Genomic DNA, 27050 nt, shown 5'->3' on the forward strand with positions numbered 1-27050 from the left:
TTCATAGAGCTGGAAGTTCCATTTAATGGCTTTATAAATCACCACACTGACAGTGTGTATTCCAACACCCACTCCAACCCTGAACAACTCATTTTGAGTCAGAATATGACACAAAGGCTCAATACAATCTATCCTGAGCAAGCCAACTTTGTTACATATTCAATGCAGCAGTAAAGTTACTGAACTCCACCCTGGAGAACAAACACAAGAAGCAACGGCTGAAGGGAGACACCAGTTCTTGGCCTCCTGTCCTTCAGGCTCCTGCTTTAATCTGCCTTTGTCTTTCTGAACTCTGTCCTGGGAAACAGATCAAGTTGTAATGTTCCTTGTGTCCTGTTCTGGACTGTCTGGGTGTGAGAGTTTTCCTTGGATTTGTTGCTGAAAGAGGTCTAACACACTGATATTGGAGAGCTCCGCTATTCCTTGTGTCGCAGACATTTTTTCATAGAAATCCTTTCTTTGGGATTGTGCATCTTCTGGGAAGCAAGGGCCCCAGAAGAAGAATGAAAACAATGATTATCAGCTGCTGTGGAATGCAATAGGATGCACCTGTGATTGGTTCATGTTCCATGTGTTTATAATTGGGGGCCAATCACAGGAGCAAGCTGGGGACAGAGACCCTGGATACAGAACTTTGTTATAGATTCTTTCTATTCTATTCTTAGCTTAGCAGCCTCTGCAACTTCTCTCTTTATTCTATTTAGCATAGTTATAATGTATTATATATCATATATCAATAAATCCAGCCTTCTGATCAAGAAACAAGATTCTCGTCCTTCTCTCACCATGGAGACCTCTTCAGGTCGCTGTAATATCCTTGGCTCGTGGCTCTGAGCTCTCCTGAGGGCTGCTCACCTTTCCCTGCACATCACAGCTGTGCCCTTCAGTGACACCCTCTGAAAGGCAGCTCTGTGAGCCAGGGCTGTGCTGACCCCGCACAGGCACTTCCCCCTCACCAGGGGAAGTACTCAACAGCAAATGCTGGGAAACACAATTTTCTCCACAAAACTCATTCCAGGGAAACCACAAGAGCCAGCATATCCATCCCACTCAGGACTGCTGTCATCCCCCTGACCCACAAGCAAGTGCCAAGGACAGCAACCTATTACTAATCCAGACTCCCCGTGCTCTGTGGCTTCTCCTGACTGCCAAATGCAGCAGCATTCCCTTGGATGCAGGATGCTTGGATGCTGGAGGCTCTGCCAGTGAGACACAGTACTGCAGAAATCACCAGACCACTATACTGAACTCCCTGGGCACATGATTTATTTAATCCTCTAGTACTAAAATACAATGGGAAGACCCATGGGAAAAGATCAGAGATGCTTGTTCTTCAGCTTCACAGGAGAAAAGGGGTCTCTTGGAGTTTAAAACTTACAAATTAGTGGGGCTTTCTCCTGATCAATTAAGGATATCATTGACAGGGGCCCTTGCCACAGCTTTCACTCACATCCTTCACTCCAGTCTGTCTTTAGATAAACAAAATTCTTGTACTGAGGGCAATCTGGGCAGTAGGACTTGCATTTAAATGACCAGTTTCAAATACATGATCTTTAATCACAGGAAGGTATTCAACAGGGGAGGCTCTGAGCAGCCCTAAATCTGCTCTAATACTTCATACTTTCTATCACGTTCTGCCCTCTGGAAAAGAACATTGCTATTGAAAAAGCCATTGTTGAAACTGATAATGCCTTTAAAGGAAATAAAAGTTCAGTGCCACATATCTTGGGCTTCGTGCACATCATCCATTACAGCATTTAAAGAACAAACAGAAAGCCTAGAACTCAGCTACAAAACAGAGACAGGGAAATTCCTATCTGTCCCTTTCCCAAAATCCCCAGATGATGTTAAAGAAGCCTGCTGAAAAAGACCAGCTGGAGTTCTGGTCTTGAGTTTAAGTCTAAATCAACTCCTACTCCATTACAGAAGCTTAAAATAAAGCTGCCTCACACTGGCTTTACCCAGCAGTAAAAGTAATTATTGATGATGCCATGGAGTGGCTAACTAGAACAGAGGCTGGATAAAGTTAAGAGAATAAAGTAGGTATTCATTAAAGGCCTTCAAAGGCTACACCTTGGATAGTGCAGGAGCCTTGCAGAGGCCACACTCAAGATGGACGAGGGTCACGAGTCCTTCAGACAATTAAAAGTTTGTTTAATCTGTGTATCAGGGGTTAATCTTCCAGTAACAGCTTCAGGTAATGAAGGCATATTCCCCCAGTTTGCTCTGCCCCCATGCCCCTTTTATCCCCCATGCACTTTTGTTTATACTTTTCAGGGGCTGAGCCAGAGGTTGTCCTTGGATCTCAGGCCTGGAAGGATTGTTTTGTCTGATCAAAATGTGAAGAGAGCTTATTCACACCCTATACGGAGTTCAGAGCTACATACTAATGCAGTACAGGATCTGAAAAATATAAAAGCTAAAATCTTGAAGCATCACTGATGCTGCAATCATGTTCCTCAAAGAGTAATAGAGAGCATCCAAACCCTAGGGAAGACTTACAGCATCTCTGCAGTGCCAAGCAGTTCTCTCCCTTAAATGGATACATTAATACATGCTTCCCTCTAAATTCTACAGCTCCAAAAGAATGGTGAAAAGCACAGGAAACACAAACCTGAGCTCTGTCTGCTGGAAGGTGAAGGCCATTGGGCTGAAGTCATTGACACCTTACCCAAGGGTAACAAAGATCCTACCAGTGATTCCGTGTGCCATCACCAGTTTGCATTTTATGGAAGATTAACAATGAAACTGGAAAACTGGCCAGGAAGGTACACATCCATGTGGAAGATAGGGAAGGGAATAACTGAAAGTAACAATTCCTCCCTGTAGTACATTAACATGGGAATGGTTTCTAATGTAGAAAAAATCGTTAGTGGGAAGTAAAATGCAAAGCAGACTCTTCCTGCCCTTCTTCTGCCCTTAGGTCTGGTCAATACCCTGCCATGGACTTTCACCTGCACAGTCTGGGGAAAAAAATAAATAAAAGGAAAAAAAATCAAAAGGAAAGGAAAGAAATACAAAGGATGTCTTTCTCTTGGCTCTACCACACTGCCTCCTCCCAGGAATGAGAGTGGATCTGAACTACAACACTAAGAACTACCAGGGCTCAGTCTTAGGTACAGTAGAAGCTTCATCTCAGCCTCTCCATGTCTCACCTCCCACTTCTACCTGTAGTCCATCTCCTCTGCTAGGTCCTTGTTAATAAACTCTTTGGGACCAACTCTAATAGTCATTGTAGAGCATAAATGCTAGCAGGCCTCCAGAAGAGTGCCAGTTTCAAATGAGCTTTTCAGAGCACCATCACCCGTTTACATTTGCAAAGGAACAGCGTCACCCTTACACAAGGAGTTGGATGTTTCATTAATCCCGAGTGGCTGCTGCACCACTCAACTTTTTCTCATGATTACAGAACAACCTTTCCCCCACCTGGTAAGGGCAGGAGGTAACAACATTCTTCCCTGCAGCAACACTGCTCAGAAAGAAGGTGGGGTTGAGGGACATAAGCACTTACAGCTCTGCATAAACCACACAGGTAACAAGCAGAAATGGTATCCTTCTGTTTTACAAAGCACGCCGCACCAGTTCTCTACCTAAGTGAAGGACACTGGGCAGGAAGCTGAACTTTCTTTTCTAGCAATAAAAGGCTCTTTAGTGGCTTATTTTAAGGGATCAAATAGGCCTGGCAGAAGGCCAGAGACTATAGGACTTAGTTTATGATTGTGGAGCAACTTGTCACAGGTTTTTGCTGAAGCTGGCGTTTCATAATTCAAATGCTACTAACCACACCATGTACTTGGGGATTAGACAGCAATGCTAGACAGTACTTTCCTTTTTTACTCTCATTTCAGTTTTTGAGTTTTAGGATTAGAAGTTCAGAGCTTCTTTGCTGTCAGGTACAAAAATAAGACAGGATGAAAAAAGGCAGGTTCATATTCCCCACAGCCATGGGAGCCAAGTAATGTTGGTTTTTTTTTCAGAAAAGCACCTGTAGCCTCAGGGAGATAGTGAAGGAGAACACACTATATATATGGATCTAAGACAACATACACCTAAAGTAAAAGTAAAGTCCATCTATTTCAGGTGTTTCAGTAACACTCAGTCCTCTTGCTTGGACAGAGGGACATTTTTTACTTGTGGAGGGGAGGGCACGGTGCAATCATACACGTAAAAATGCTCTAGAATCAAAAGCAGGATTGAGAAGATGAAACAGGATTGTTACTACATAAGAAAGTTTCCAACTGTCTTTTAAAACTGACCACAGCTATATAGTGTTGGAGAGAAAACTTCCTGTTACTGGCATCACTGATGTGTTTTCCTATGGCCTTGTGCAAGCACCAGTAAAGAACTGGGGTGTCCTGCTGCAGACCAGTGTGATAACAACTGGGAGGGAATATCCTTGATTTCAGCCATCTCCTGTCAGTTAGAGGAATTCAGTTAATTTAAGGATCATCATAAATGTAGCTCAAATGAAGAGATAGGAAAAGCACAAACAGCTATGAATGACACACAGCCCCATGTAATGCCATTTTAAGCTAGCCCATCCAGTTGGGCTGATGTATACTACTAATAAAAAGGATTGTCACAGAAAAAGTGCCATCAGTGCTGCTCTGAGAGCAGTTGAAAGATATTCTAGAATAGAAATCATTTAACTGGAGGGAAGAGGAGAGAATTTTTCTTTTAATTGTAAAAATGTCAAATGCATTCTCAGTTTCAGAGAGAAAAAAAATATTCTTTCTGAAATTGACTTTTGAAACAACTCCTATGAAACAGTTTCTCTTCTCCATCTCCTTAATTCTGTTCTAATTCAGGGCTTTATGACACTGGCACGTGACATTACTATAAATTACCTCAATTTTATTGCACTGACTTCACCTCTCATGCTACCAAAAGATTAGCACAGGGACAAGATGCCAGCTCACACAGGCCCAGCATGGAATCAGGGCTGGGCACAAAAGCCTGGGCACACTCCCAGGAAGATCTCTGTCTCATGGCCACCCTGCTCTCCACAAGCCCAGCCAAGGAATTTGCAAGTGGATAATGGCCCGTCACAATCAACAGGGGATCAAGAGACAAATCAAGCATGACCTTACTGGGAAAAATCAAAGACCTCATTTAATATGTTTTTCAAAAGATTTTTTTTTAATTAAAAAAAATTAAATTTAAACACTAATAGTCTCCTTATTTTAATACATTACAAATTTGCACACATTGAAAGGAAAGGATTATCTCTGCCATGACACAGCAATTTGCCTACCAGGTAGGTGAGGGCCATCTCAAAATGCTTTATATTCCTAAGTACAGCAATTAAATTTTAGCTACATTTTAAGGGGCTTCTCAGGCAACTCGTATTTAGTTCCAGTATAATTTCTTTTCAGGAGGCAAACTGTATAGATTTCCAAAGTCCCAAACATCACAGCACCAGCTCTCTCACATAAGCTAAAATGGCCCAGGGAGGAACAGTTGTGTTGAAAGCTGATGAGTTTCATTAATTGACAATGTCACCAAAGGACTCACTTGATACTTTCAGTGGAATCAAGTTTTGCTCACAGCTCTCAGATCCATACTTTGTCTTTCCCAGAGTGTCAAATCCAGGCTATTTGACTATAAAAGTCTTGCCATTTACAAAGAGATGAACGGTATCAAGTACTGGTTAATATTCCAAATCCAATACTAAATATTTATATTTATCCTGCTCCTGACATTGAGATTCTCTGGACCAAATCAATTAGCAGCAGCTTTCATTCAACTTGTGTCAAAAATCTGAACATTTTGGAGAATTGGAGCTTGAGTACTTAACTGATATTAAGTTCACGATGTTGCCAACCTAGCTAGCCTTTTGAGAGAGCATAAACTTTACAGATTTGATATCTGAAGGAACTATTAAAGTCAACTAGTTTGATCTCCCACCTCACATGAGAAAGAACACAGGTACCTCATGCAGTTATTTGTGAAGAGATTTATAGGAGTGGGATTCAGCTGAAGTTGGACGCAGTAAATGAAGATTACACAGAGATCTATATCACGTTTAAATATCTATAAACAAGGAACATTCTGTGTTCAGCACAGGGTGGCAGAAATGGGAAGCTAAAATAGAAACAATAGCCAGTCTGGATCATACTGCCCAGCTGCAGGATCCTTTCTTGGCAGTGATCTCCCATCACCTCCTGCTTCGCTCATCCTCTGCTGGAACTGATTGAGCTCAAAATATAATGGAATTGTTAAAATTAAATGTTGTATTATTAATTTAGGGCCAAACCACATGAGTTGTGGGGGGCTTTAAACAGTACACATGCTACAAGTACACACATGTTCCTTGAAAGAAATATTTCTGCCTTACTACAGCTATCCTGAGTCATCTTCAACGGCAAATAAATTAAACATGATGCAGCAAAAGAGGAAGCTATGCAAAAGAGAAACTTGTGGCACACTTTGGAAATGCATTTTCCTGCTCTGCTGGTTCAGAGAGCAGCATGACTTTTAGCCCAAATCTACCAAAATTTGACAGAATGACTCAAGGTGAAGGAATACCCACAAACATAAAGGTTAAAGGGGTGCTTTGTATGGAACTATCACAAAGCCAAGACTGAGGTATTGTTCACTCTTGAGAGTTGCTGCAATTTCCTGCTGGATTACTCAAGAGCCTCTGATGAAGAAGGAGCCAGCACTCCACATGGGCTGGACAAAAACAAGACATCTGTCAGGATTCCAAGACACAGGGAGAACAAGGGAACGGAGCTATCAGCTGAGCAGTACCAAAAGGAACTGAGAAATTGTGGTCTTCCCTTTGAAATGTTCTATCACGTGTTCTTTCGTTTCCCATTTATGCTGTTAAAAAGGACACCCCACCCAAAATACAAGCTGCTGGTTAAAGACTGTGCCTGTCTGCAGACCAAGACATTTACTTGCCCCTCATCCCAACATTCATCAATACCAGTGCCAAGCACTCAATGTTTTAATCTCACAGCAGCCACTGGTGCCATTTTGTAACCAGAGAGGCTGAGCTGAAGAAAGACAAGATTTCTCTCCACTGGAACAGAATTCCTGTTTTTTCAAGTTTTTCCACTGTTTAATCACTAGGCTGAAACACCAGTAGCAAACACTCCCAAGGAGATCACTTTGCTCTCCACTCAAAGAAGCCACTCTCGTTTTACTACAGAGGAGGACATGAGCAACAAAAAAGTGCCAATTCACCAGTATCTGCTTCTCAAAATGGGCATTGTGGGTCACATTAATTGGCACACCTATTTAGCACTCTTACTATCACACAGCAAATATGTGGCACAATAAATAGGAGGTAATTATGGTCACTGGTGAAGAACACACCTAAGGCCTGCCTTGTGTGGATATGTGCTATCACATTCATCTCCTCCCCAAGGGCATTTAGCATGGGAACACTCCTAGGAGATATTAACAGCTGAAGTAGACATTATGATTCCAAGTGTTCAGATGAAGAGTGTGTTCATAATGCATTATAAAAACATAATATTCCAGTTGTTCCTCTTTTATATATAAATAACCTATATTTGTATTAGCAATTTGCTGATTGCATATTCAACAGGTAAAGCAGTAGCTGGAAGCCAAAAAGCTTTTAGAGATTTCTAATGTGATCTACAGCGTTCCCCTTCATTTCTTATTTCTGAAATGGGTAGAACAGGAAATTATTTTGCCTCTACAAAAAAAAAAAAAAAAAAACCAAAACCAAAAAACCCAACAAAAACCACCCACAAAAAATGCAATCAGCAAGATTTCCAGCAAAATTCCCCACCCTGAATCAGGGTGAGGAGTTGAAACCTTAAAACTTCCAGCAAGCCAAAAAAAATCCAACATAAATCAACAATCTGTTTAAGTTGATATATTTAAACATTTTCATGAGCTAATTTTGAACTATTTTGGTTTTATTCTCATCCCCTTTTAACAGAAAATATTGTAGTTGATTTAAACTCCAAAAGAAATAACTGCTTAAACTGGAGCAGCATGTTTTCTTTCACTCTAAACAGTTTTAAAACTGACACAAATACGACATTCAACTTCCAAAAATTTCTTGATTTTCTTTGATAAAAAATAGAGAGTCTAAGTTCATCAGCTAATGCAAAAGTGAACATTAACACTGGTTCACATTTGATCAAGTTCTTGTTTTGAACTGCAAAGCTAGACACCATTCATTAGTTCAGTGCACAGAAACACCAGCTTTTGTGGGCAGATTTTAGATAGAAGCCTTTCCATCATTTTCTTATAGAACAACATATTTGCACAGCAAATAATTTCAAGGTGACTGTCATCTACCTGGTCATCACTTAAAGTATCCTATAAAACCAGTGCACTTTGTACACTCCTGCTAACAGAAAGCACTGCCATAAACAGGGTAACCACTGAGTTGAACCCGCTGGTCATGGAATCACAGTGTTAAATTTCTCAGAGTTGTTGAGTTGTTTAAAGCAATTAAACAGATGGAAAGTTGTTCTTACCCCAAGCACCTGTGGAAGAAAAAGGAGAACGGGTGCACAGAGAGCACAGACCCCAGAGAGCAGCACAGAGGGCGACACTACAGCATCAAGTACAGAACGATACACCTACTTCATACTTCAAACCAGGAAATCTCTCTGGCTATTTACATTAACATATCAATGAACTGCTACAAGAGCTGTTGCTCTGCCAGCCTTCCTTGAGAAGCTGAGACCTGCTTCTGGAGGCAGCCAATAGATCAGTGAGCAGGGTCAATCTGTTTGTGCTTGTTCCTGTTCTAGAAGTGTTGATAGTAGAAATAATACACAAAAATACTTGTTTGAGCAAGCTTATCTGCCAGCCGTTATGGCAGAGAGAGTGCAGAGCACCTGGAAATGAAATACAAAGAAAGAAATGTAACCAAGAGGCTTAGGAGCCAAACTCCTCTTTTAAACAGTAACATTAGGACAGATATTGAAAGGTAATTAGTTATCTGAGGATAGAAAGCATAAAGTTCTCAGAGCCAACTGCTTTTGCTGTCCTGTAGTAGCTTTCCAGCAGTGATGCAACTTCAGACATTCCTTTTCATTCCGGTTCCTCATTAGAAAAAAAAAAAATCTCCCTTGAGCTAAAGTAGTGCAAGAAAAAGGGACACACAAAAACTCATTCACTGGGGGGCAGTTCCAGATTCAGCATACGTGCTCAAATCCCCATGGCCTCTCATGGTCTGAATGCCGGCCTCTCCTACAGGGGAGAGGCAAACACCACGCTGTACCTCGGGGAAACCTGGTAACAGGACTTACACACTCTCATCATCAGAGCGGATCACGGCAGCAATTACCAAACTTTTGTGCTTACAAACCCAGTACCCGCTGCAATCAGCCTTTCCAAAGGGCTAAAGGCTCCAAGTACTGACAGAAGTCACCATAATCCTCCGGGGCTGGTGACCACCGTGGGCAGCCACGAACCCATCCCTCTTCTAACAGTAACAAAGCACTGAACGGGGAGCACTTTGCCAGTCATGGAAGTGACTCCGAAGAGCAGAATACGCGCTAAAACAGAAAGGAAGAGCCCCGGGTTCATCAGTGTGAGGTCCAGAGGCGGACTATGCTGGGAGAGCTGCATCCCCGGTGGGATGCTTTGCGACGAGGTCCTGACTCTGGTGTGCAGATGCTGAAGGACGAACAGAACGGAGCGGCCCTTGTGCTGCTCCTGCCCGAGCGGAGGCACCGCACCGCCGGCTCTGGGACGGCCCCACGACCGCGGGACGGCGCCGCGCAGCCCCTCGGCAGCGGCAGCACCGGCCCGGCCCGGGCACGCACGGGAAGCCCCGGGCGGAGCGGGCGCGGCGCTGTCCCGGCCCCTCGGCGAGGCGGGAAGGGGAGGGAGAAGCTTACCCAGAAGCGGGACCCGCAGAAAGCCTCCATGGCCGCGGCAGGGGCGCGGAGCTGCTGCCGGCGCACACGGGCACCGGGCGGAGGCAGGAGCCGGCTCCTTCCCGGTGGGGCGGGCCGGGGGCGGGGGCGGTGGGGCCGGCGCGCCCCATCCCACCCTCCCCGCGGGCGGCGGGAGGAGCCGGAGCGCGGCCAAGGTCTGCGCTGGGCGGTGGCGGGGCCGGCTGCGGTGCGGGGCTGGCGCTGCTCTCCTCCTGAGCCCGGGCACCTCACACCATGGGTGACATCCCAGCGCCTCCAGCTCAGTGTGACTTACTGGGGCAGCTACATCCCTGATCATGGAGGGGGGCTTTGGTGGTACCCACGTGTCAAGAAGAAGCTGTGGAAACTCCCATGCCTGGAAGTGTACGAGGCCAGATTGAACGGGGCCCTGAGCAACTTGATCTGGTGAGTGGGGTCTCTGCTCATGGCAGAGGGTTGGAACGACATGATTTTAAAACCCTTTCCAACCCACATCATTCTACGATTCAAGCGAAGTGTGTGCTGAGGAGTGCAAAGCTGAGCCACTTGCTGACTTTGGGCTGACTATGTCCATCCATCCAGACTGCTCAGGCTAATGTTAACATCATGGAAAAGCTTCTCATCTCCCCTTTGGAGTGTGATTTCCCCAGCAGGACTTAAGTGAGCATCGCATCACTTCTCCATCCATCTACAGCCTCTTTGTTCATGCTGATTGCTTCTGCTGTAGACATGTGATTAAACCCGTGGCAAGGATCCATTTTCAAAAGCCTTTAGTCAATATATTTTCATGATTATATGTAACTAATAGGTTTTGTAGTGTAGCACCTTGGACACAATCTGGATTTCACCTCCCCGTGATGCAGAAGCACTGTTTGCTTTCCTCTTTATTAGGACTTCTACAGTATTATTGACCTTCCAACACTTGCTGTTTGTTTGCCCACTTGCTGCAGCATCTGGTTCAATTAATATCATCTCCCACAAAGTAACCCTGCTGCCACAAATCTACATCAATATTTTAAGAATCTGAGTTTCTTTCCTTTCTGTAACATGCAGAACTCTCAGGTAGAAGGATGTGGTCAAAAATGTTCACCAGAACAAAAAGGAGTAGAATAGAATCATAAATCAGAGAACCAGAGAATCACAGAATGGTTTGAGTTGGAAGGGAGTTTAAAGCTCATCTAGTTCCAACATCCTGCCATGGGCAGGGATGCCACCCACTTGATCAGGCTGCTCAGGGCCCCTGGTCTTGAACACTTCCAGGGATGGGGCATCCATCTTCTGCTTCTCCGGGCAACCTGTTCCAGTACCTCAGAGAAGGGCAGTGTTGCTGTGTCCCAAAAATATGTCATCCCTAAAGAAAAAATATTCTGCTAATCTTGTACGGAGATACTGGGACTGTTTCCCACCCAAAGTACTATCAGAGAAAGCCATGACCACTGCTAAAAATTTGCTTTAGACATTTACTATAACCCGGCTAAAGGTGTGCTGTTCTCATTAGTGTGGGAAGATAAGCTCTTGCCAAGATAAGGTTCTCAGGTGATTGCCTACAAGATCTGAAATGTCAGACTGAGCCAGGCTAATCAAGACAGTCACTATGCAACCCTCTGGAGGGAACACTAGAGAAGCCCTTGCCAGCTGGGTGAATGAGATTTTCTGAGGACACAGTGGGTTGGCCTTGCAAGTCTTACTGCAAAACTTTTGTTCAGTGGAATTGCACTGCAATAAAAGTTGTAAGAAAACTCAGAAATAGCTGGGAGTTACTCCTTTATGGCTCTTTAAATCTCTCCTGCAACAACCTCTGAGAGAAGCTGTTCTGAGAGAAGTGCTGAGAGTTTCATGCCTCCTGACACATGGACATGCTCCACTGGGTTTCTTGCACCAAGAAGCAGGATTGGTGCAGTTTGAGAATGTGCTCAAAATTAAGACCACCTCTGATATTACAAGATGTCACAGGTACAGAGGCACCTCACAAACAGCTCCTGTAGGCTGTGTGTACAGGAAGGGAGAGGTTTACTCTATCAATGAGCAGCACAGCCCAATTGACATGTGGATTAATTCCTGATTAAATCATTGACTTTGGTGGTCCTGTTGAACCTCATATTTTTTCCACCGTATCCATAGAGGAGGGTCCTGAATTAGGGTATTTCCCTTGGTCTCATAAGACTCTAAATAAGGAGCCCTAAATAATTCTGCCACTTGTTTCATGTTCCTAATTGATGGTGGGCAGCTTCTGCTTTCAGTCGCAGTTAATGCCATTAAAGAGGGATGGTAGTGATGCGTAGGGTGCCAGCTGGAGTGCTGGCTCCCCCTGCATTCCTCCTGAGCTTGAGGGGAGCCATCGTGCAGCCTGGACCTCACAGTAGACACTGTGACTTGCACAGACTTCCATGTGCTGTCTGTCAAGGCAGACAAGCAGAGAGGGAAAAATCAAAGGCAGGAATTAAGGAAGTATTAACTTCTCAGACAGACAAGATGGAGGGGGAAGCTCAAAAGCTCCTGGGAAGGGCCATGGTAAAGGATTCTGCTGACACTGGTGCAAAGCAGAGCCTGGAGCACTGTCATGGGCAGCTCACTTTGGTCCTGCTTCCTTTTAATAGTGGGAATGGAGATGGAGGTACCTAGAACATGTCATTACTCTTGTGATGTTCCCTCAAACGCAGGCTGGCTCTGCAGGAAAATGAAATGGCACCTTTGGTGCAAATGTCAGGGAGTCGTGAACTCACCTCCTTTCACCGGACATTTATTCTCTATTCCAGGGAGTGGCAAGATCTGATCTGGATCCATGCACAGTAACAGTAAGGAACTTTTCACCTACTAACACCTGGGTCAAGCCAGAGCAATCAGGAAGTGCCTCCAGGCACACCCAGGCCATGCAGGAGCGCCCAGATATCAGCTGGAGAGATTGACTGGGGCAGGACAGGAGGTAACGTGAGAGAGAAGCTGTTTGTGTAAGCACGGTGCCAGGTATGAGGCAGGCTGCTTTCCATGTCACACCTCATGCCAATTCTCAAAGCATTAACAGCAGGATGAAGTGTGGTCAACTCCTGAAGAGATCTGTATAAAGAAGTACATTCAGAGCTGAGGGCTTGGGGATGGCTTGAGCATGTGCAGCTCTGAAAGTCACAGTTTTAGGGTTAGTTGACTATAAATATCACCTTCTTTCTCTGCTTGGAACAGCAGAGGCTCAGCTTCCTTTCCAAGACCCACAGAGGTGTCACATTTTACAGATGGTAAGGAAAAAATGCCTGCCAAAGAGGGTGCATTTACAGCAAGGCCCTATATATTTAATTTGTAAAAAAGGGGGAGACACCTTGTTTAAACACATATAAGATGGGAACTTGTAACAAACTCTGCTTGAAGTTAACATTGAATGAGTAGCAGCAGATTTGGGCTTTCTTCTTCTCAATGCTGTTGCAAATATGTGCCTCTCCCTTCTTGCACGAAAGGATTTAATTTCCTCATTTCTGGAACATGCAATGAGCAGTTTAGAAGTCCCATGGCAAAACAGATGAGGGAGTGGGCTGGGAATTTGCAGCCCCAGTTCTTACTCGCTCCACTGCTTTTGGGCACATATCAGCTACACGGCTTTGTAGGAGTGGAAGGTAAGATTCCCTGGCTGGAAGTACAGAGGTGGCAGTTCCCTGGGAAGCCAGCCCAGGGTACTTGGGGCCACACTCCATTTGGCCTGTAGCTGCACTGTAGGGCCATTCCTACTGCAGGGTGAGGTGGGATCCACATAATTCATCAAGTCTTTGTGAAAGGAGAAAATGGTGTTTGTATGACTCCTCCAGGACACTGTGTGTAATACCAACCTGCCCCATTCCATGAGTGCTCCTGCACTTCATACTGAGAGCAATGAGCAGGAGAATTTACACATGCTGAGTACTGCCGAGATCACCCCTAAGTGATCCTGGAGCTGCTCCAGCTGTGAGTAGCTGAACTCTGAATGCACTGGGCATCTCTCTCACCTGCTAGATAATCCCACAGACATGCTTTCAGGTGCCTATAGAGGTTGGCAGAAGCTCTGGCTTGTGAGTGGCTTGGCTGCAGGTGGAGCTCAGAGTGATGGACAAACAGCCACAGACAAACAGCACTTGGGCCTTCTGGGGCTAAGGACCAAACTATCCTACTTTAGCCCGTGACAATTGTCACAGCTTATCCTCTCCCCTGCCAACTTGGCCACCCCACAAACTCCTACTTTTAATCGGCTGAAGCTGTTCAGGATTTCACCAAAAAATGGGCACACAGTGGTTGCATAAATACAAACACCTGGTCCTGCTTTGTTTGAACAAACATGCAGTTGTCACCAACCCTTAGCCACGCTGAGCTGGTGGTATGTGGTAGAGCAGTTCTGTGCTGCCTTTGTAGATGCCAGCGTGGCACATGCTGTCCACTTCAGTGTATATTCTTTGTAGAATGACTCCTATGCTCACTTCTTCCTGGTTTTCCCCAAAACAGCTGTATTCTGCTTTCTGGTTCCACAAAATAACTGTTAGCACAGTAAGCAATTAAGTGATTTAAACATCCTTTCCAGTTCCCAGCTGGAGCTGTCAGGGTCTCTGACTGCATTATTTAAAGTATTTAATAGATATGGAAAGATAATCTATTAATGACCTCTGAAAACTTGCCAATTATGGCATCCAGGGACTCAAGCAGTAATGGAAAACACCAGAGGATGCTGCAGGATTATAATAGTGTGTGAATACAACATGTGAAAACCAACTTAAGATCCAATCACCCTCAGTCATGAAAGTGCCAGCGAGGCTTTCGCTGATGGCCACACCAAAGCAAACAGGAACTGCAGGTTTCAGAGACCTCGTGTGCAGCCTGAGCTTGTGTTCACAAACCTGCTGGCGGCACTTCCCACTCCGTGGCATTGCCATCTAGTGACGGGCACTCGGTGTGAGCCCGGCCAGACCCCGACGCTGAGCGATGGCACAGGGCTGGATTCATCCTCCAAGCAGAGGTTAAACAGCCCTGAGAGCTCACAGGCTGCGGAGGGATTGGAGCTGCCGCAAGTGTACGGCCCCGCAGGGACCCTGCGCTGTGTTGTGCATGTGTTTAAAAGGATGTGAAGGGACAAGCCACAGCCTCTGAGATGCCAGAGAGCCCCAGGATGGGTCATTGTCACTCGGGATTTTGCAGAAGCAGCCAGGGAGCAGTAGTGCTGATGGATGTGAGGAGCGTGGTGGCTTTGAGCAGCTTGCGCAGTGCCAAGCACACAGGGCTTTGCCACAGTGAGAGAAATCCTTCCTCTCTTCCTCCCATGATTGGTATTTTTATAAATTCAGTGACTGAAAATGTCCTCAGAATTAGAAACTATTTGGTCAAGAAGGTAAGATCTGAGCCTATCTATTGTATGAGCAATATAGTGGCCAGCAGAATCACAGCAGTGACCAAACCCCTGTACTGAGTGCTGGTGAGGCCACACCTCAAATTCTGGGGTCACTCTCTGCAACTCCCTGACAGGAGGGTGCAGCCTGGTGGGGGTCAGTCCCTTCTCCTGGTAGCAAGCAAAGTAACGAGGAAACGGCCTCAACTTGTGCCAGGGAGATTTAGATTAGATCTTAGGTAAGATATCGTCACTGAAAGGCTGCTAAAGCACTGGAACAGGAGAAGTGGTGGAGTCACCATCCCTGGAGACATCTGAAAGACAAGCAGATGTGGCACCTGGGGAAACGGGTTAGTGGTGGCATTGACAGTGTCAGGTTAAGTCAGTGAAGTTAGAGGGCTTTTCCAGCCTGAATGGTTCTGTGGTGCCAAACACCGATATATGTTTAGAATAACGATCCGGCGCTGTCTCTGCAGCATCGAGCCGGGAACACAGCACCTGCCGGGCGGCAGAAGGGCACAGCTGAGCCTCGTCCCTGGTGACGGGCGGTCCCAGCCCCGCCAAGGGGGGCGGCTCGCCCGGCCCCTCGCCCCACGCCCGCTAGGTGGGAGCAAAACGCCGCGCTCGGAGCCGGCATCGGGCAGCGGGGCTCGGTGCCTGTGGGATCTCAGCACCTCAGGACTGAGGTGCAGAGTGGCCGAGAACACCCTTGGGGGGCTCGGGAGTCCTGGAATGTTGCCAGAAGTGTCTGGTGGCAGGACTTTGATCCTACACGGGAGACGACACCTGTATGAGGATGGGAGGATTTCACTGGGTGAATGGTGAAGGGATAAGTTAATTAGTGTGAAACACAGGGTTTGGGATTTCTGTACAGGGGGGTCTAAAGAAGTAAGATGGAGGAATTGGGGCGTGTCCTGTCCTCCTTCTTCTTCTTCTTGGCCTCCATCTTCTGTGGTGATGGTGGCACTTTGGGATTGGTTATTACTAGAAGTGCACCGGTTAATAAGGGTAGAAGGTATTGGGGAAAAATTATAAATATTGTATACGTAACTTCGGGTATAAAGATAGGTGACCACCCCGGGGGCTCTCAGTGTGCTCATGGCTGGCTGCTGTGCAGACCTCTGTTGGGCTGAAAGAAAATCTTTTAGATAAACAATTAATAAACACCAAGACCGAGAAAAGATCTGAAGTCTCTCCTCGTCCTTTGAAGCGCTGGACTGTCCAAGGCCACCCTGGGCCTTTCCAGGCCACCTAAACAGCCGAGAAACCGACAGGTGCCCCCAAACCTCCCTGGCCTTAACCCTCTGATCTGCAGGATCATCCTCACGTCTGTCAGCTGGGCACAGCGGGTCCCTTACACGGTCTTGGCGGTGATAAGGGGAGCCATCTCTTTAAATTGTGTTTTCATGCTTTATATGAGGGGGATTCTAGTGCAGGTGACATTTTAGATATGTTTCTGTGTGTCAGTTTGTATCTCTGGAATGCCTGAAATACAGAAGGCACAAACAAGCCTTTCCTATTTGTTGTCTTTTGGAGCAAGGCAGGCGACTTGGTTCTGAGGAACAGCTCGACGGCTCACTCTCTAGGGCCGTTCGGGCTAATGACACACGCAGACACTAATGTGGTGGATGGTCAAAAGGCGTTTATTACTTCTTCTCATGGGGTCTTATAGTCTTAGGGGTCTCTACGTCAATAGGGGTTTGTCTTTCTTATCTATGGTTAGTAGGGAATGGAAAAGTACTGGGTAAGGAATGGAAAGTTACTGGTATTCGGTTAAGGGAGGCTACATTCTTATGTTAATTTCTTATCTATGAGTAACAGAGGGTCTTATTTACGGGAAACAGAGGGTCCTGCCTTTTCGTAACATCGCGACAACTTCTGCAGCGCTTTTCCCTATCTCTCACACCTATTTCTCACCTTGAAGGGCTTAGCAGAGCTCTGGCTGAGGGAGGTGGTGTGCACACAGTGGGACACTGCTGTGCTGAAGCAGGACATGGTCACCTGTCTGAACCAAGAAATAAATTAAGTTCGAAGGGCTGCTTCCCTAGGCACGGTTACCATTACATAGAAAGCAACCTGGTTCCATGGAATAACAAAGTGCCATGCCCAAGCTCAGGAAATTGAGAGCACGCCCATAAGCAGCCAGCCTGGGTTGAAGCCTTTGAAAAACCACAGCAAAACTCAGCAGGAGAGCTTCATACAGGAACACTCATGAGACAGAGAAGAGAAACAAGCCCTCTCACAAGCTCCTCTGGACCCCGATGTTGGAAAGGGAGGGATTTGTTGTTGCCCATAGGGAACTGAACTCACCTGAGAGCAGAGAGGTGTGAAATGCTTGAGCCTGTGGGAGGCTCTGCTTCCTTGGCTCAGCCCAGCTTACCTTGATGCCCTGTGAATCCCCCAGGACCAGGGGGCTGGGAAGGCATTTCAGTGGTTCCAGCCTGCTGCAGTTGGCCCTGCAGCCTGGACAACAGAGACACATCACAGAGCTCACCTGGAGGGGATTTGCACTGGATTTTGAACAGATCCACATTTTTCCTCTGTTTAAGGACTAGTATCCTTCCTGCTGTTTTCTACTGAGAGATTACTTTATCAAAACATCCTCTAGACAGCAAAGTTGGTCTGGGTGTCAATTTAGGGTCTCTCCTGCTGCAGAGAACTCAGATCATTCCAGGCAGCGAGGAGCAGGGCTGCAGAGTGCCCAGTGTCTGGTTCCTGCCTCCAGTGGCTGCTCCCCAGGGTAGAGGAGATTTCATGTCAGGAGCTACACAGGTCATTCACTAAAAACCCCTGAAGAGCCTTTTAACAAAGTCCTGTAACAACAGGACAAAAGGGGGAATGGCTTCAAACAGAAGGAAGGCAGGTTTAGATTAGACAGTAGGGAGAAATTCTTCCCTGTGAGGGTGGGGAGGACTTGGCACAGGTTACCCAGAGAAGCTGCAGCTGCCCCATCCCTGGAAGTGTCCAAGGCCAGGTTGGACAGGGCGTGGAGCAGCCTGGGACAGTGGAAGATGTCATTGCCCATTCCTCATCCAGTCCCACCCTCATCCAGGGTGGGATTGGATGAGCTTTAAGGTCCCTCCCAACTCAAACCATTCTATGAAATGTTCTGGTGATACCTGAGCAGTACCTGAGCTCTGAGCCCCTGCTGCCCTTCAGCCTCCAGGCAGTGCCATGCCCAGCAACTCCTCCTTTGCAAAGAGTTAAATGACAGCAGGAGACGCTGCTGGATTTCAGGCTGGAAATCCCAAAGATGTGAATGAGTGGAAAAATCCAGCATCTTCCTCTTCACAGACAAAGCAGATCTGTCCCTTCTCCTCAGTCCTTTCTCCCCATTGACTGCAGCTCTCTCTGCTGCAGTCCTGACATCCTCAAGCCTTGCACAGGGCTGTTCCTGCCAGGGCAGAGGATCCACAAGGGCACAGCTGATCATTGTGCTGGTCACTCTGCACACCCTGGGCAGCGTCCAGGGCCAGCTTTGCTTGCAGACACGTTAAACTGCTCCACCAAGGGCCATCATTTCCCCATCTTCCTTCCAGCCTCCTGGCTGCTGCTGCTATCTGATACCTTCCCCAACTGTTCACAATTAAAACATGACCAAAGACTTGAGTGCCTGGAGTGATACAGATTATCATCAGTAACAACAACAAAAAAAGGGAAATGCACCATTGTTTTTATTTTCAAAAGCTTTTAATAGGACACATTTGTTTTTGTCAGTTGTAAAGATTTACACTTGTTTTTTTCTTCTTTTTTTTCTTAAAAAAAAAAAAGATCATATCCTTTTTCCAATTTTCAAATCCAAATCCAATTTTCCCCATGAGTACCACCTTTTGTTGCCCCGACCAAAAGACTTTGTTTTGGCCCATATACCTGATACAGTATAACAATATATTAACTATTAAATACAAAGTTCTGTCATATATACTAGGTTGTTATGGACATTGCTATGGTACTGCACCTACTCTACTCACCTTGTGTAATAGTGTACATGGGTTATTATAGCCAAAGGGGCAGAAAAGGGGAGACTGGGCATAGCCTAATTTACAGTGGTAATGCTTTTGGTGTTTTTTTTTTTTTTTCTTGTTTTTTATTTTCTCCTTGAATACACCTAGTGCTGAGTGCAATCCACAGAAGTCAAAAACAGTGTTCTTTGTCATCCTCCAAAAATATCTACAGTACAAACCTCTAACCAAGTTTGGAAAAATCACTTCTATGTGCTAGGGGCTGCAAGAACAGAATTTACGTTTTTCCAGACACGTCTGCAGTCTCTTTCCCCCCATTGTGTCAGATTGGCAATAACAAAATATCCTCCTCCCATCTGCATACAGTAAATCTACAGTAGTAAAGTGCTGGTGTGCTTGAATGAGCTGGAGAGCCATGCAACTACTTCACCATGGGCAGGGCTGAGCTTTGGGGGGAGAGGGGGGTGTGTTTTGTGTGGGTACAGTTCTGGGACAGTAAATAGCACTGCAGTATCGTGGAACTTCAGCTCAGCTGCTGACTCCCGAACACAGCCTGGATGCAGGCCGTGAAACCACGCTCCGCGCGTTGAACAGAGCAGGCCTGGCTCCAGGGTTATGAAAAGAAACTCGAAGATAAGAGCTGCTTCTGTTGCCAAGATGCAGCGCAGACTTTTAACAATTTCTCTATAGATTTCTACAAAAATATAAAAAATTCTATCAACATAACCATTCTACAGAATTCCTGTGGATTTTGTACATTTTGTTTAAAAAAGTCAAATTCTATAAAACCCTCCCGAAGGTATTTAAAATGATTTGAGCATTATTGCATGTGCTGCAGTACATTTGCATTTGTCTTTCAAAAGGGCATCTAGAAAAAACTTATCTGGTTTAGAAAACAATCTATTTTACATGTAATTCTTTTCCTGAAAGCATCATCATAGAGTATCTTTTATTTGCTAGTCTTTACTGAATATTAATGTATGATGTAAACTTTTTTCCTACTTCCACAAACCTTGTCAGTAGGCAAAACCCCAAGCATTAAAATAGAAGAGCCTTTAGGCTTTCTGTTACATTTGGAGTTGAACATTTGGATTGACGTCACATCACTGTTTTGTGCCATGATTTCAAGCTAAAATGTTCAGTGGGTTTTTTGTAAGGAAGGATCTGAAAAGTAGTATCATTCCAGCTATGTGAACACAATCCTAATCATTGAGGTACCAGGGACGGCAATTTTAGTGGCCTAGCTAGTTTCCCAAGCTATTTAGCACATGTAAAAGGAAAAGCTAGGGCTCATTATTGGGTGTAAAACCAAAAAGGGATTAAGAACATTTCTCAGGCTTAATGCACTGTAATTTTATTATTTCCTTAAATATGATCTAGGGGAAGAACTGATGAAAGGTTTGTTTGAAATCATTGCTTTAGACAGGCTTAACTCTGGATTTGGGCTGGCATATCAAAGAGAGTGGGCTCTGTATGGGCCTGTGGTGAAGAGGGGAAAAATGTCCCAGCCAAGAATTAATCTAACTGCACTAAATAGTAGAGAATGTTAATCCTCCTACTTCAAATACACTGATTGCCTGACTTCCTGCTGAAAGCCCTTACATTTCTTGTGGACATGTAAATCAGTAGGGATTGTTTATGGAGTAAACATCCTCAAGTGAAAATGAAGGGGCCTAGGGCCTCTCATAGGCCGTGGGGTATGAACTGCATCTTCTCCTTGTGTGTACACTCCAAGCTAATGTAGATACATGTGGTGGAAGCAGCCTAATTTCTGAATGGATAAAAGGCTGTACATCAGCATGTTGTAGTGATTTGCAAAGATTGGTAGTTGTCAAAATTTACGGACTCCCGACTGACAGAATTAGCACAAATCCTCCTCCTGCCTCTGCTGGCATGATCTGTGGACTTGGTTTCAAGCCTCTGACTATTGGCACACTTCAAAGCATGCCTGCAGTCTAATTTAGCTTACATCTTAATGTGATTTCATGGAAGTGGAGTGGAGTTAATGTCTGGCTTCCATCAGTCATGAGGTGTCGAATGGGGCCGACCTCGAGTGGTTTTCAGGCTGTGCTGTCCAGTTTTACAGATTGCTTTTGGTAGACGACATTAGCACAGGAGTAAACAGGTAATTTTTGAGATGACTGATGTTATAAAGTAAGGACATGAATTCTGGGTTTATCCACTTTGTATCATCCTGTTGCTGCTTAAGGCTATTGATGGATTGGAAATAAAATTGCAGTTGGGGTCATGTAAATTAACTCTAGCAGTGACAGCAAAATACCTGGCTATTTTACTGAAAACCAGCAGTCATTTCAGTACCCACAGACTTTCTGTAAAATAACTTGCAGAAGTGCCTTGATTCAGTAGAACATGAGCATATGATTTTAATTTTCAGGAATTACTTTAATGTGATCAACCTCCAGGCATTCTAGGCAAGAGCTTAACATTGGACATGTGCTGAAGCCTATTGTTGTTCCATGTCTGCCCTGATTTCACCCACTGCAAGTCTTAAACGTGATCTCACTCTCTTTTCCACAGAGTGCAGAGAGGAGGAGCTCCACTGAAAACAGAGGGATGAGGGAGGTCTAAAACTCAGCAAAATAAAAAGTCCATCCTGGAGACACTGCAAAAACATCTTGGAAGTGACCACAGCCCTCTGTTGTCTGTTTCCTAGGAATGCATGAAAATTAACCATTGACATGATTTTGTGAGTTGCCAGTGGATGATCTATAACATCCACTATGATCCTTTCATAATTCAATATCTTGTATTGTGAAATGGCTCTGCCTTCACCATCTTCAGACATCAGCATGTTGGACCTTCCTGGGTCAGAGCACTTGCTTTCATACTCTGAATGTCAATTTAATGCGAGATTGGAATATTTTGTTAAAAAATTGCAACTGCTTTTCTGTACTACACAAACGTTTTCCCAGAATATCATTGAAGTTCAAGGGGAAAAATATATTACATTAAATAATCCTTATTTACTGCTGACTGTGGGATACATTTCCTCTGTAATGCACTAATTGGCTACATTGTGTGCTTTGCAAAACAAAATGAAACCCAAACAGAACAAAACAAAAAGAGAAGGGAATAAATATATACTTTTTAGGTTAAAATATTCGTAAAAACCAACTTTATCTCAGAAATATTCCGAGATACATAAAATAGAAGAAAATTAAATGAGTCTTTAGTCACAAAATGTACTACATCCCATGATACTAGATTCAATTAATTTAATAAAATATAATATACATATAGATTCTGCACATTGTATTGCTTTTACCTAAGCAGAACATATGCTTAAGTAAGCGTGATATAGGTTAACCACTCTTTTAACCAGCTGGTTCTTTAATCTTTCTTTGGAAATTTTTTACCCAGTGCCATTTTGGAGTACAGAGTTTTTAAGATTTTTTTTCTATTACATGAAAGGAAGAAGAAGACATTTGGCACCAACAGAAAAGTAACTCAGGGGTCCATTTCCGTTTGATCAAAGGAAAAGCTAGGAAGTGTCAACAAGTCTTTCTTTGGGGTAGGAGATGCTGACATACTGTCTGGAAGCAGTGAATCCCCTATATCCACTGAATCCTTGGACTCACAGGACGGAGCACGCCTCCTCAAGCAAACATCTCCACTGGCAGGTGAGATGCTGTGGGGTCCCCTAGGTACCAAACTCTGCCCATCAGGTGGATCTATGGATATACAAGGAGGGCTCAGTTTCTTCTTCTGCCGCGTACCTTGCAAGCATTCCATTTCACTGACCACCTGACTTATAAAGCCAGAAGAGCTGGACGTGGAATGGTGCTGAGGGCTGTTTTCTATGGAACAAATCTCTATTGAATGTCTCCTTTGATCATCTAACCAAGAGGGCGGTTTTTTTAGCAGACCCTGGGTGTCTACGCTGTGATATTTCTTCAGGTCCTTCAGTATCACGTTGCCAGTATTGCCCACGTTCCTCTTAGGTGTGAGAGGCTGACCCTCCAAACAGGCACTCGAGACTGTGCAAGTTTCTGAAGTGAAAGGCTCCAAGGAGCTGTTTATTTCAGATACTTCTTGGTCCACTGAATCTTCAGGGGTCTCCTGATACGAGTCTGCACAAGCACAGGATGCTGGTGCCTGCTTTGAAATATTATACTGATTGTGGGAATGCTGCTGCGTATGGACGCTCGCCCGACTCCAGGCAGCCAACTCATTCACTTCTGAGGGCATCAGAGCCACTGGTGACTCCTCCTTGGGCACAGTGGGAGCATTTGGGTCAGAGAGTTCACTCACCTCGGTGTGGAGATTCTCCTTGCTATCCAGAGAGTCATTCCTTATAGCCATCTGTATCAGAGCGCAGAGGGGTTGGGGAGGAGAGGAGTTGCCAGGTGAGAGAGACAGACCAAACAAAGGTTAGTACAGGCAAGGCACAGCATTTACAGGGCACTCAGCTCCGCTGAGATCCCTCAGCACAGACCCATTGACTCCTATAACAACCTGTGTTGTGAGTTCTGCCAGTTCTCATTGTCAGGGATCTGTGCGTTTGTCCCTGTGTGACAGCCCTTCACTTTTCCTAAATGGTTTAGCTTTAGCTTTAGCTTTCTCCTCTAAGGATGGAGGGCTGCAAAACCAGAATGCCCCCACCCAAACTTACGTTCTTGTTATGCAAAGGATGAAGGTCTACAGCAAAGCCCTCAATAATTTCTACAGCAAAGCCCTCAATAATTTCAGCAGCACAGGTGTGAGCAGGAGAGAAAGATGTGCAAGTGAGCCTGTGTATTCCCTTCTCTAGCTCAGGTGATGCTGAGGGCCTGGAATAGGATCCCCAGAGCCAGCAACACCAGAGCAACTCTGCTGTGTGTCAGCACCAAGGCAACAGCCTGTCCCTGGCTTTGATCCCTAGGCTGGAGCCACAGCTCTGCACCGTCTTATGGCAGAAGCTGGAAACACTGGAATACAAAGCTGGACTAATAATAATCCGTAATTATTTCAATTCATTCTGATGCTTAAGTTCAGGCTTCCTAAGGCACATTTTGCCTTGGCTGTCTGGAGCCTTACACAGCATCAGTGCCCACTGGCAGAAGGAACCCTGGGCATGTTTTGAAGGCTTTGCCTTTTCACTTGTCAAAAGGCCTTGTCAAAAGGCTTTATAAATCAACCACATTAACTGGCCCTTAAAGGCAGAGTATCCATTTGAGAAGACTTTTTAATGATCTTAAAGATAAAAATCTTCACAGGGAAATTTGAAAGAAATGTGTACACTTGGTCCCAGTCCTTTAGAAAAGTGTAAGGAGATGAAATGATGAAATTCCTCATGCTAAGGAATACTTTTGTGACAAATCACCCCAAAATGATCATACACTTTATATAAATATTGTCCCACAAGGATCATTTGAGCCAAATGATCTCTATCCAGCAAAGCTCTCATCAGCTGCAGTGCATCCATGTGTGCACAGAAACACCATAGTCTATTGCAGCATCTGCACATTGCACTCCCTTTGTCAATGGGGACAGCTCAGAGAATATTTAATATGGCAAACAATTTCATCCAGTGCTGGTGAATCCTTTCTAGTTAAAATTTCACAGCATAATGCTGGCAACTAATCAGTCAGGAGTGAAGTTATTCTGGTCTCCTCAGCACCAGTAGTTTTAATGAGTATTTGGGAGAAGAAATCATGTTCATATCCTGAAAAGAGACACAGACCACACGGAAGTTGAATACAGAAGCAAAAAGTAATTGTTGTCATTACTTTTGCTTGCACACCAACCTGTGTTGCACACCACGACAGTATTAGTCACCACCAGCTCTTTCTTTCTCTATGATACAGGCATCTGTGGTTGTTGTTAGTAGTAACAGTACAAATGTTTTACTGGTTTTAGTGGTTTGTTTGAAAAATAAAAGGACCCTCTGCCATCTCAGAGGGGTGTACACCTGTAGCAGCCACAGCTTGGTGTGGGCTGCACCTTTGATACAGAGTCCTGGAACTACAAAATCAATATAGGTTTAATTTCAGGTAGAATTCCTCTGGAGAAAAGCCTTTGTGCCATGCACTGCCGAGGAGCGCAATCCTCAGCGCGAATGTTTTCCCAAAGCATCCGATCCACTCATCTTCCTCTGCAAGTGCATCGCTAATTGTCAAACATCCCGGAGTCTAAACTGGACGTTACTGTGGGGGCTGTGCTTGCTCTCCAGCACTCTGGAGGGAAAGGGAGGTTAAACACACAGGTTTTAATGTTCAGGGAAAGTGCAAGGACCAGGTATGTGATGGACAAGGTTTATCTATTATGGATTCAGGAGAGGAGAGGGCATGAGTGGAAAGAAGAAAAGGAAAAGGAAAAGGAAAAAGGAAAAGGAAAAAGGAAAAGGAAAAGGAAAAGGAAAAGGAAAAGGAAAAGGAAAAGGAAAAGGAAAAGGAAAAGGAAAAGGAAAAGGAAAAGGAAAAGGAAAAGGAAAAGGAAAAGGAAAAGGAAGAGGAAGAGGAAAAGGAAAAGGAAAAGGAAATGGAAAAGGAAAAGGAAAAGGAAAAGGAAAAGGAAAAGGAAAAGGAAAAGGAAAAAAAAAAGCCAAATCAGAATTGCATGCAGTATATGTAAAGATAAGGATAATTGGGTACTGAAAACCAAACTGCTTTGCCAGTTTGGGCTATTTGATGTGCTAGCGAGATACTAGTGGTAGCAATAAAAAGGAGTCAAGTAGAGAGCACTTGAGCAAGCTGAAGTGCTGCGGCTGTAAGGGGAATTTTGCCTTTTAAAGGACCAAGTTTCCCAGTGTCTGGCCATCTAGATTACTATTAACAGTAACAGCAATATCACCAGAAAAACCTCACTGCTCTCATTAGCCAGACTGGGAGCTCCTTGCTGCTCAGGAGCCTGCCCAAGGCAGTCCCTCATGGGTTTGCCAATGCACGGTATCTGCTCACTGCCACAAAACTCTTTGCTCTCTGACATGTCACTCCACGAGCATGTTCATGCCACTGAAGGAGCAGGGAGAGGGAGAAAAGGAGGACAATAAATTGACTTAAACTTATGTAAAGGTCTACAAAAGGAAGCCATCAAAGCGGTGAACAAAATTAGACTGGAGAAGATGGCTAACATGGTAATTCATTCTGGCTAGATTGCTTCAAAAGGATGGGTCTGTTATTCATTAGAAAGCAAGAGAGAGTGGTTATGAACTGGAATCATGACATCAATTAGTTTCCCCATTAGTGGTGATTGGGATAGCTGGCCAGCCCCATGCAAATGAATACATGCAAGGAATTTCTTATGTCAATTTAGTACTACAGACTAATGTAATTGTTAACCTTGGTACTTCACATCCATTTTTAGCGCTTAATGAATCAACTGTCTAATTTGTCAATGTTGATTAAAAGATGAAAGAAATGGGAATATTTTTATACAGGAAAGAAATTGCTTTTGAAAAAATAGAACTGATCCCCTTTGTGTATGTAAAATCAGGCATGGAAATACTGAATACAGCAGAGTTTTTGAATCAGATGTGCTTCTGGTCCTGGTCCAGCTGCACAATCATTGAAATATGCTTAAAAATGTGAGAGTGAAGCACAAGTTTAAGTATTTTACTAAAAAAAGATAAGTCTAAACTTACGCTTCCAATCAACCAGACTGGAATCTTTGATTAGATCCCTTAGATCTTTGACTGAATCAGGATTTAAATCAATGCCAGGCAAAAACCAGAGATAAAACTGGCTACAAAATAAAACATGTTCTGCTGTGCATAAAGTCAAACTTTTTAAAAGCTCACAGTTGATGAAAAAATATTTTAATTTTCAATTCCCACTGTAAAACTAATATGCATCTCATGATGCTTATGAGATAACCAATTTCCATGAAACACTTCTCTTTTGGAAAACAAGAGGAGTCAGAGGAGGGCTGGCCTGGGATGGAGCCTGCAATCCTTGTGTC

The 27050-nt window shown here is 44.6% G+C and overlaps 2 protein-coding genes across 20 annotated transcripts in view; both read right to left on the reverse strand.

Moving 5' to 3' along the window:
* ABCC3 (ATP binding cassette subfamily C member 3) overlaps window positions 1-9905 on the reverse strand; it is a 47447-nt gene extending 37542 nt beyond the window's left edge. For all 5 annotated transcript variants that reach the window (XR_010030448.1, XR_010030447.1, XM_063175657.1 and 2 more), the window contains exon 1: window positions 9840-9905. Coding sequence is in view for 3 of the 5 variants with exons in the window: in XM_063175657.1 (XP_063031727.1) it covers window positions 9840-9869 (30 nt within the window). In the remaining 2 variants the exon portion in view is untranslated. The remainder of the gene's footprint in view (window positions 1-9839) is intronic.
* An 8941-nt stretch (window positions 9906-18846) lies between these two features.
* Window positions 18847-27050, reverse strand: part of CACNA1G (calcium voltage-gated channel subunit alpha1 G) — a 149515-nt gene continuing 141311 nt past the window's right edge. For 13 of the 15 annotated variants that reach the window (XM_063175753.1, XM_063175755.1, XM_063175752.1 and 10 more), the window contains one exon: window positions 18847-23474. In XM_063175753.1, coding sequence (XP_063031823.1) covers window positions 22620-23474 — 855 coding nt within the window. In that variant the 3' untranslated portion in view covers window positions 18847-22619. The remainder of the gene's footprint in view (window positions 23475-27050) is intronic. The other 2 variants (XM_063175758.1, XM_063175757.1) reach the window with 2 other exon arrangements.

Source organism: Melospiza melodia, chromosome 24 (genome assembly GCF_035770615.1).
Source record: "Melospiza melodia melodia isolate bMelMel2 chromosome 24, bMelMel2.pri, whole genome shotgun sequence".
NCBI lineage: Eukaryota > Metazoa > Chordata > Aves > Passeriformes > Passerellidae > Melospiza > Melospiza melodia.